This window comes from Octopus bimaculoides, chromosome 21 (assembly GCF_001194135.2).
Source record: "Octopus bimaculoides isolate UCB-OBI-ISO-001 chromosome 21, ASM119413v2, whole genome shotgun sequence".
NCBI lineage: Eukaryota > Metazoa > Mollusca > Cephalopoda > Octopoda > Octopodidae > Octopus > Octopus bimaculoides.
In genome coordinates, this window is record NC_069001.1 from 9034093 (window position 1) to 9044923 (window position 10831).

A 10831-nucleotide genomic window follows, 5' to 3' on the forward strand; every position below is an offset into this window, starting at 1 on the left:
AGAGAGAGAGAGAGACAGACAGACAGACAGACAAACAGACAAGTAGATAGATAGATAGATAGATAGATAGATAGATAGATACTTACAGCTTCAGAGACCTCTCTGAGGAAGTTCAGTTCATCTTCCAATGAATGAGCACGATTGGTTTCAGCCATGCGTTGGGCAGTTTCCTCTTGCAAGTCCTGTAAATAAAAATAGAATTTTCATTTTAGTTTTTAGTTTAAGAACTGTATAAGCATTAATATGTATGGATCTTCCATCATATTCGGTGATGAGTCTATCTGCTCTTTGACCGACCAATGGAACTACTAATTCATTGGTTTATATAGTGTAAGTGGCTGAGTTTTTCATAGGCACACTCATACTTTACGCAAACATCTGGCAGAATCATATACACATGATATGTGACAAAAGTGGGCATTGAATTACGAATACAGGCTATTTGTACTGGTTTCCTTTGCGTTACGAGGCCAGTGTGTTTCCGAAATCCAGACAAATGAAAGAGTGACAGAAGAGTTAAACCATTTTGTTGTCAAATCTGTATCAACCAAAACCATTCGTTGTGAGCTCCACAAAACTGGACAAGATGCAATTAATGAACCTCTCCTGTGTTCTATCAGCATTCGTAAGCGTAAAAATGTTGTATAGACTTATTACAAGTTTTCTGACCACTTGATGGTCAAGTTCTCTGATTTACTCTTTATATCCACTTCGAGTGAGTTTATGACTGGAGACAACTCGAAAAAGCCTTCAACCCTGATTATTTGATCGATACCATGAATCACTGAGATGGATCTGCGATGATTTGGGCAGCCATATCACGGAATTTTCTTGGCACCTTAGTTGTTCATCATGGCCGACATAACGTCGAAGATTATCTGAGTATTTTGGCTGATCATGGCTATCGTATGACACAAATATTGTTCTCTGATGGTTATGCAGTATTCCAGAACGATAGTGCACTGATTGACATGGCTAATATTATTCATAATGGGAACTTAGTCCATAAAAAGGAAGTAGGACACTTGGATTAACCCCCACCCCCCAAAAAAACCATCGAATCTCAACATAATCGGAGAGTTTTGGTGCATTTTGAGTTGAATTCAGAATTAAAAGTTTGCATTAAATAGACGTGAAAAGCATGCAAGTGCCTGACAATCGATAAATATTAAATATGTCCACCAGATGTGCAACGGGGTTTAAAATATAACAAAACAAAGTGTGGACTGTAACTATAATCGAAAGTTAACGACATAGAAGTATCATTGAAATGGTTACATCTGTATTATTTTATTGCCAAGCAGCCTGTCACCTTTTCTCTCTCGAACTGTTTCTTTCGTTCTCTGTCTATATAATTTTCTCTCTCTGTTTAAATACCTTCTTAAATCCCGTCATGTTAACTTAGTCGCAAGACCAAACATGTTTGCATCCATACATACATGTATGCATGTTTGCATGCATAGATACATGCATGTATATATGTATGCATGCATACATTCATGAATATATATATACATACACACATACATACGTACATGCATACATACATACATACATATATGTTTGCAAGCATGCATACATTCATACATATATACATTCATTCATACATACATACATACATACATACACACATACATGCATACATACATACACACATTCATTCATACATACATACATGCATACGTAAATACATTCATACATATATACATTCATTCATACATATATACATACATACTTACTTACGTACATACATACATACATACATACACACACACACATACATACATACATACATACATACATACATACACAACGACTAAAAAATCTCGTGATGTCGTTGAGAAGGATTAAACTCAGAATCACATGGTTGTAGAGCGAAACTTTTTTAACCACACCCCCAAGACGTTATTAATTTGCATAAAGGGTGACAGGCTTAAGCAGTGATGCGTTTCAATCTACATTTGTTAGCAGTTCAAATATGCCTGAGGCATACTCGAAAGCAATTCATTGTATTTTGTCATGAAGAAAATCTCTTGCTGTAGACAAAAAGATGTAAACACATCGACTCAGCCCACAGTCCTCCCTAAACCCGACTGTGGGATGCACGTATTTCGGAGTGAATACATCTCACAGTTTGTTAGGGTGCGCTGCAAACCGATTTGGGTTAAAAAAAAAAAAATTGTTCACAGCAAGAAATTTTATCCATGAGAGAATGCAGAGAACGGTTTCCTTACGGGTTCGAATATACCTCAAGCATATTTGAACTTGTAACAACTTTGCAATTATTAATTAACACGTAAATTAAAAGTTTAGTGTATATTTAAGACGATATTTAAATGTTCTAAGGTGGTAAGCTGGCAGAAACTTTAGCACGCCGAGCGAAATGCTCAGCGGTTTTTCGTCTGCCGTTACGTTCTGAGTTCAAATTCCGCCAAGGTCAACTTTCCCTTTTATCCTTTCGATGTCCCAAACGCTGATAAGGAAAAAAATCCTTTAACTATTCGGTCTTGTTCGCCAAACAACAGCAATGACTTCCGGAAAGGAGGTATATCTGTTCTCTTTTATAACTTGTCTATTCCTCATTGGTTTAGTATAATAATTTCCGTTCGTACCGAACCGTAATACGCTTATCGTGAATTGACACGGGTCGGCGATCAGTCAAAGATTCTGATTGGACAGGGAAAGCACGCACCAGCGACCATCCACGTTGCTCAGTGCAACCTGGGGTCTGAGAACAAAGCCGCTTTCCCTCATCTAGTCTCATCAACTACGATGTTCTTTTGGGATCAAATAATTGTTATAAACGAGGGTTGTTGTTTTATTTGTTTCAGTCATTAGACTACGGTCATGCTGGAGCACCCCCTTGAAGATATTTTAGTCGAATGAATCGACGCACGTACTTATTTTTTTTAAAGCCTGGTACTTATTCTATCGATCACTTATGTCGAACTGCTATATCACATGGACGCAAAAACACAAACACTGGTTGTCAAGCAGTGATGGAGGTCAAACATACACACACACACACATACGACGGACTTTTTAGTTTCGGTCTACCAAACCCCGTCACAAGGCTTCGGACGGCCGAGGCAACAGTAGAACAGTAGAAGAAAATTGTCCAAGGTTCCACGTAGTGGGACTGAACCCAGAAGTAGGTGATTAGGAAGCAAGCTTCTTAACACACAGCCACGGCTATTCAGGTTCTAATAAGTTAAATTATATCTTACCAATCTAACTTGATGAAGTTGACCTTCCAAATTGCCGTGTCTAGCTTTCCAGTCAGCGAGTTGTTTCTCGAGTTCTTGAACCTTCCTTCTCAGCATTTCGCAGTCAGCAACACGTCGAGAGATGTCATCATTGAGAGTCTCAATAGTGCTTTGCTGTTGGTCATTCACATCAGTGAGATGACGTAATCTGTAGTATAAAAAGCAAATGATGTTTATGGCAGTAAAAATTGCATATTTAAATGTCCGTCTATCTATCTATCTATCTATCTATCTATCTATCTGTCTGTTTTTCTGCTTCTCTGTATATTATAGATATATACATATATATATACATGTATATATATACATACACACACACACACACACACACACACACACACACACACACATATAAACACACACATATATATATATATATATATATATATATATATAGTAAAAAGTTCGTCATAAGCATTTATAAGATGAAATCTTATATAGATAAATCTATAGAATTTAATTTCCACATACGACCGTTTCAAATGGCAATACAAACGTGCAAGAAAAAAAAAATATCAATAATAATAATAATAATAATTAAAATAGTTATGTATTACCATTCTTGTCAGTGTAAAAAAGATTAAAGGAAAACATTAAAAAAGTGTATTACCAAAAAAAATTTAGAAGGAAAAACAAAGAGGTTGTGTCGGAGAAGCTGACCGGATATTTGCAAATAAATTGTAAAAGAGGAAAAAGGAAGAGAAACAGGGACATGTTAATGTATTTTCGAGTCTGTCTGTGTAATAAACTTCAAACTAATCTGGCCAGTGGATATATTTAAAAATAAGTAAGAAAAAACCGACACAAAACAAACAGTTATATTCCTGTGAACGACAGTTAAAGAACCCTGAAACAAGCAGAGGTATTTCCTCTTGCTTTGCAAGATAATACTGCTAGCTAACTCCTTACATATTTTTCCTTAGCAGTATATTGAACCTTACAGATGTTATTTTAGATGTTGAAAACATTGGATTAAAATCAAATACACTTTTTACTTTTTTAGAATGTTAATGTGATATCTAAATTGCATAGTGGTAAACCTTTGGCAAAAAGTATGTTGTGGCATTTATTCCCCACATATGGGAAGAAGTTTTTGTTTGACTGACCATTGTAAATAGAGGGAACCAGTTGATGGCTCGTTAAAATCCTTTAACCAATAACACTATTGTTTACCAGCTCTACAAGACAAATAATTAAAATGACTGGATTATTATGACTCAAATGGGTAAAGTGACCCAGCTGTATTAACGTAACCCAACTAGATTGAAGTGTTCCAATGAAGTTAACTTGCCACAGCTAGTTTATCTTAGACCAACTGGGTTATCGCATCCCAGCTTTGTTAAATTCTCCCAACAGTGTTATTGCGCTCTGGCAAATTTTACGCAGCTCACCAGGGTTAGCGTGATCTAGCTGGTTTAACGTGTCCTGTCTGGTTTAATGCTTCCCATCTGGTCTAACGTGTCCAAACTGACTTAACGTGTCTCAGCGGGTTCAACGTATTCCAGCTGGTTTAACCTGTCTCATCTGGTTCAACGTATTCCAGCTGGTTTAACCTGTCTCATCTGGTTCAACGTATTCCAGCTGGTTTAACCTGTCTCAAATGTATTAAAATGCCACATCTAGTTTAAGTTGTCCTAGTTGGTTGACCTGGGACAGCCGGTGCACGTTAATCCATTTTAGACAAGTTAAATCAGCTGAGACACGTTAAGGAAGGAAACTAATCTGAATAAAGATAACTGTTTCTTCAAAGAATGATGTTTCATAATTGATGTTTGATGATCGATGTTTTATAAAATGGGCTTTTGTTTATACTAATCGGCCCAGATTAAATTACTGTCACGGTTCAGATATTTTACCTTATTTATAACACTTCAAGTTAAGTCACGTAAATATTTGGCCAGTAATAATGGCTTCAAATTTTGGCACAATGCCAGCAATTTTGGGAAGGAAGTAAGTCAATTGCACCAGTGCTCGACTGGTACTTATTTTATCGACCTCTAAAGGAGGAAAACCAAAGTCGACCTCGGCAGAATTTGAAGTCAGAATGTAAAGACAGACGAAATGCCGCTAAGCATTTCACCCGGCATGGTAACGATTCTGCCAAGCTCGCCGCCTTATATTTATTTGACCAATAATAATGAACGTGTGAATAAGATTTTCGCTTCGTGCCAACAAGGTTTTGCGTTCGTTCCTACTACGCGGCGCCTTTGACCAGTGCATTCCACCATAGCTTCTAGTAGAACCAAGTCTTTTGAGTGACGTTGTTAGAGTCGGATGTCCCGAATGTGTTCGTAGGTGATAATTTGTCATCAGTCACCTAGTTTAATATCGCTAAGTGAACGTTAGATGCCACTTAGCGATCTTTATTTGAATCCACTCTGTGCCAATCATTCAGACAAAAATATCAGTTGTACGAACTATTTGATACGTCGATGCACTGTTTCCTAACGCTAACATCAACGGGCCTCTATATTACGCCGTCTTAACTGAATATGAATACAATGAACATTGTAGTACCCAAGAAGCGAAATAGTGAGATGGTGACAGCTGGCTGGTTGTTCTGAAGTATAAAAGAAAAGCAACCACCTAGAATTTGTAGTTTCTTCTCCCACTCCTGACCGCGCCGCTATTGTCAGAGGTCCTGTGAAAAAGAATATGAACCTTGGCCCTTCTTCTTATGACTAAGCCATAAAAAAAACGGAGATCAGATGTGCAGAAACCAATCCTCTCACCAAGTTATATTGAGGGTATGGGATTGAAGCCGTTATTGTAAAGGGACAAAACCAGGAGTCAAAACTGAAACTGAAGGATTCTTGAATGCAAGTCTTCACACCACGGGTCACCACAATTATGCAATGAAACAAAATACATTACGTAAATGCAAATAAGAGGGGGCTAAGAAATCAACTCGCCACGTAATCTTTGGTTGAATAGTTTAAATATCTCTGCGTGCGTAATCTTAAGATAAAATACATCTTCAGGAATGTCCGAATTGGGGCTTTCATACAGTAGAATGACTAACTATTATTATAGATGTTTTCAAAGAGTGATAAAGAGACCATACTCTGGGATATGCCAATCTACATACATACACACGAATACACACACACGCGAGCGCACACAACACACGAACCGGGGCAGATTAACGCTAATCAGACAGGTTGTCGTCAAGAGTATGGAAGGGATCCTACTAATCCAAGTATCAATTAAAACTGACAATAATGTATCTCTAAACCAGAGGGTTTCAACCAGGGTTTGCATGACCTTTGGGGTCCATCTAAGATTTAGTTGTTAAAAATATATAGCTATATTTCTACAATACACAAAATATTCAATTTGTTTTGTACAATTCTCAATAATATCTAATTTGGAACAAACCATTCACACCTACTTTTCAGCAACTGGAGGGCAACATCACATGTTATTCCTTCCACTCTAGGTGGAACTTGAGGGACTTCATGAAGGATTAACCGAAAATTAAAAGCGCTTTCATCAATCCCCTCAATCTTGTCCATCACACAACTTCTTTCCTGAACAGCTGCCGGGCTAAGGAAAAACTTTTGGCCTTCATGAATAAAGTAGTTCAGTGGGCAACCCTCTGTTAATATGTGGGTTCACCCTAGCCATGAAAGCAGCTGTTCAACAAAGCTTTAATATTAGCAATGCCCCGACATTAGAAGGATTCGCGTAGAATGGTTTTGTAACATTGCGTGCAATTTGTTATTCGTGTTTAGTTTATCCCCAAAAGGCAACGCCTCCTGGGTTTCTGAAAGTTGTCCATAGTTCTCCAGAACACAATATTTAGCTGATGTTTGTCGTCGCCTTGATCCTTAATAGTTTGCAAGGCTTTACGTAATACCTGGCGCATCGCCGACTGGTCAAGAACTGAAAGTGTCTGGCAGGATTTGTAGTTACCAAAACCCAGTCTTGGATTTTTGCTTGAACCTGTACTGCAGTTCTCAAGGGAGGAGATGAGCTGTTGAAAGACAGACCTAAATAAACAGCGGAAATTGTAGTAGTAGTAGTAGTAGTAGTAGTAGTAGTAGCGGCGGCGACGGGAGTGGTAGTGGTAGTGGTAATGATCATGATGAGCCGTAATCATCATGGTCGTATTATCGTAAAATCATCATCGTCACCGTAATCATATGCAGAAACTGAAGATTTCCACACCGCTATGCCACTAACCACTATACAAAGCCCCCCTCAAAACATTCTCTTCTCCCTCCACTCACACCAGAATCACCAACAACGACTATAGATAATGGGGGTTACAATATACTGCACATCGTAACCTCAAGTTAGCTATTCTTATCAAGTCTCTCACTCCCCCCGTCCCATCTCACTGTATAAACAAGTAGAACAGAGATGATAGCTACGGACACTGTCATCTGAACTGAACTCTTTCCCAGTACCGTATAACTGACCCAGAAAACGTGTCGCCGAAGCACATACAACAAGCAATTGTCCAAAAGATGACAGAGTTACAATAATATGGGACATGTCTGTACATACCGAAAGAAAGATAAAGACAAAACCCACCCAGATATTTGTTAAACAGTACACAGACAAAACGTGTCTCTTTATAGATATTTAATCCAAGTAAATGAAACTATTTCCCATTGAAAGATATAACAATACATTCACAGAAACAAATGCTTAATAATAGCTATATTTAGATGGGGCGTATAAGGGGGGTGGGGTGGAAGCAAGGGGTTTAAACGTCCAGACTATCCTAATAATTGTGGGTGTGATATAAGTCTTGAAGGTATGCCACAAGTTTCCAAAAGTTGTAAGATACTATCATTATCTCAAATACAGAGACGTAGAAATAGTGGACCGATGAACATCTTGTGGCGGGGTGTCTTTTATCGTATCCTTGTTCAGGGCCACTCTACGGCTAATCATAGGTCTCCTTGTTCAGGGCCACTCTACGGCTAAGCAATACAGAGAAACATATTGATTACAACGAAGAATGCTCCAGTTCCCATCAATGGTGTATCCTGTTCGTGGAATTAACGTGCAAGTGGTTGAGCATTCCACAGAGACACGTGCCCTTAGCGTAGTCCTCAGGGAGATTCAACATTATACAGAATGTGACAAGGCTGGGCCTTTGTATTGCAGGTACAACTAACTCCTTTTTGCCAGCTGAGTGGACTGGAGCGACGTGAAATAAAGTATCTTGCTCAAGTACACAACGCACCGGCGGGAATCGAACCGAGGTCTACTTAGCCTTTCATCCTTTTGAAGTCGATGAAATAATTACCTGTTGATCACTGGAGTCGATGTAATCGTCTTAACTGTTTTTCCGAAATTACCGACCTTGTGCCAAAATTTCAACCATGATTTATCATTTTTACTGGTGCGTCCGTCATTGTCGACGATGACTAAGAGCATAACGCATACATTGAAGCTCATGATCGAATCTCTCGTGAGTTCAGTTCCCGGACAATATTCACGTTTTGACTTTGAACAAAGAATTTCACGTTGCTTCTGTCCACTGCACCGAAAATGAACCCCAATGTCCCCCTCCTCTCTCTCTCTAGCTGTGAGCTGGCCGAGAAAATATTTATGTCTACTTGTAACAATATAAGTGCCTAAACCAAATAGTGAAAATGTGGTAGACGCTCCTAGCTCCGACTACTTACACACACACACACACACACACACACACACACACACACATCTTTCACCGAATCATAGAAAAGAATAAATATTTTTTTAACCCAGTCAACTAATATACAACTCTATTTTGCAGTAGCGTTAACATCTTAATATCTACGAGAGCACCGGTTTTCCTCCGATCACCGAAGTTAAGCAACGTCGAGCCTAGTGAGTACTTACATGGGTGACCGCTTGGGAAACCTAGGTGCTGTAAGCGTCACACACTAAAGGCGGTGCTCCAGCATGGCCACAGTCACATGACTGAAACAAGAAAGATTACGTTTACAAATGCTACTTCATATTTTCGGGTTTCTACACCAGCCAACCATAAAAAACCCAAGAGTCGCTGCAATATTCTTATTTTCTTGTAACTGCTTTGTATTTCCAATAATCTTGATCCTTAAATCAGTAAACACGTGGATCGTTTTGGTTTAAACCAATTAAAAAGTATTGCTTCTAGTGTCTTTTTTTGTCTTTTCTACTGCACATCAACATCTAATTGCTTCTGAATCAGTTGTCATAAATTGCGTTTACTCGTTCTTTTGTTTCTTAGCAAGAACCTGGCGTTATATTCACGCACAATAGCCTATCCGGTTTTCATCTCTTTTTAAATGCTGTGTAATTTCAATTGCTTAACTCGTGGGATTCACATGTTTTCTTTTCCCACCTTTCTCAAATTGGTTACACTTTCTACTATTGGAATACATATTCACTAATGGATTAACAATATTGAAGTAGATAAAGGTAAATAAAAATCACTTAGGTACTGACCACTAATTTCTCTTTTCTAGTAAACAAAAAAAAAAACAATGATGAAGCATAAAAAAGTAATATTAAATAAAATCAATCGGATCAATGGATACTTGGTTAACGGAATATGTGTGTGTGTGTGTGTGTGTGTGGGTGTGTGTGTGAGTGTGTGTATGTGTGTTTGTGTGTGTGTACGACAGGCTTTTGTCTACCAAATTCCACCAAAAGCGAGTTAGTGTTTAAGTTCGATAGCCGGATTTGAACACGATCCAATTTTGGTCTCTCTCTCTCTCTCTCTCTCTCTCTCTCTCTCTCTCTCTCTCCTGGCTGTTAAACGGAAGCACTTAATGTTTGGAGCCAACCACCTGTCAAATCTTCAAGGTCATTTACAGGTAAACATTTTAATGTTATTCTTGAGAAGACAAAGAAAATTAACCGTTTTAGTTTTTTTGTTTTTTTAAATAACCTACGCAAAGAAACAAAAGCAAAACACAAAAGAGAATGAAACGAAACCAAAACAGAAGCCACTCACACACACACACACACACACACACAGAACACTACTAACACCACCAACAACAATGCCAACAATAACAACAGCAACAAAAAAAGAATAGCGAAATAAAAAAAGAAACGACATTCTTATCAGGTTTTAGGTTTCGTCTAAACAATCACCTCTGTCTTGATGATATCAAAGTCACCGTATGACAAACGCACAGAAGATAATAACGGGACAACCGGATACATACAGTTGCTTGAAACAGGACGAGTTATAGGAATTACGCGTACATACATGCATGCATACATACATACATACATACATACATACATACATACATTTATACATACATACAGACATACATACATACATACATACATACATACATACATACATTTATACATACATACATACATACATACATACATACATTTATTCATACATACATACATACATACATACATTTATACATACATACATACATACATACATACATACTTACATACATACATTTATACATACATACAGACATACATACATACATACATTTATACATACATACATGCATGCATACATACATACATACATACATACATGCATTTATACATGCATACATACATACATACATACATGCATTTATACATACATACATACA

At 37.8% G+C, this 10831-nt stretch overlaps 1 protein-coding gene across 1 annotated transcript in view; it reads right to left on the minus strand.

Moving 5' to 3' along the window:
• The window catches only part of LOC106873802 (60 kDa neurofilament protein), a 28345-nt gene that overhangs the window by 8250 nt on the left and 9264 nt on the right, over positions 1-10831 (minus strand). The window contains exons 2-3 of the mRNA XM_014921317.2: positions 3228-3414; positions 87-182 (exon numbers count right to left, since the gene is read on the minus strand). Coding sequence (XP_014776803.1) covers positions 87-182; positions 3228-3414 — 283 coding nt within the window. The remainder of the gene's footprint in view (positions 1-86; positions 183-3227; positions 3415-10831) is intronic.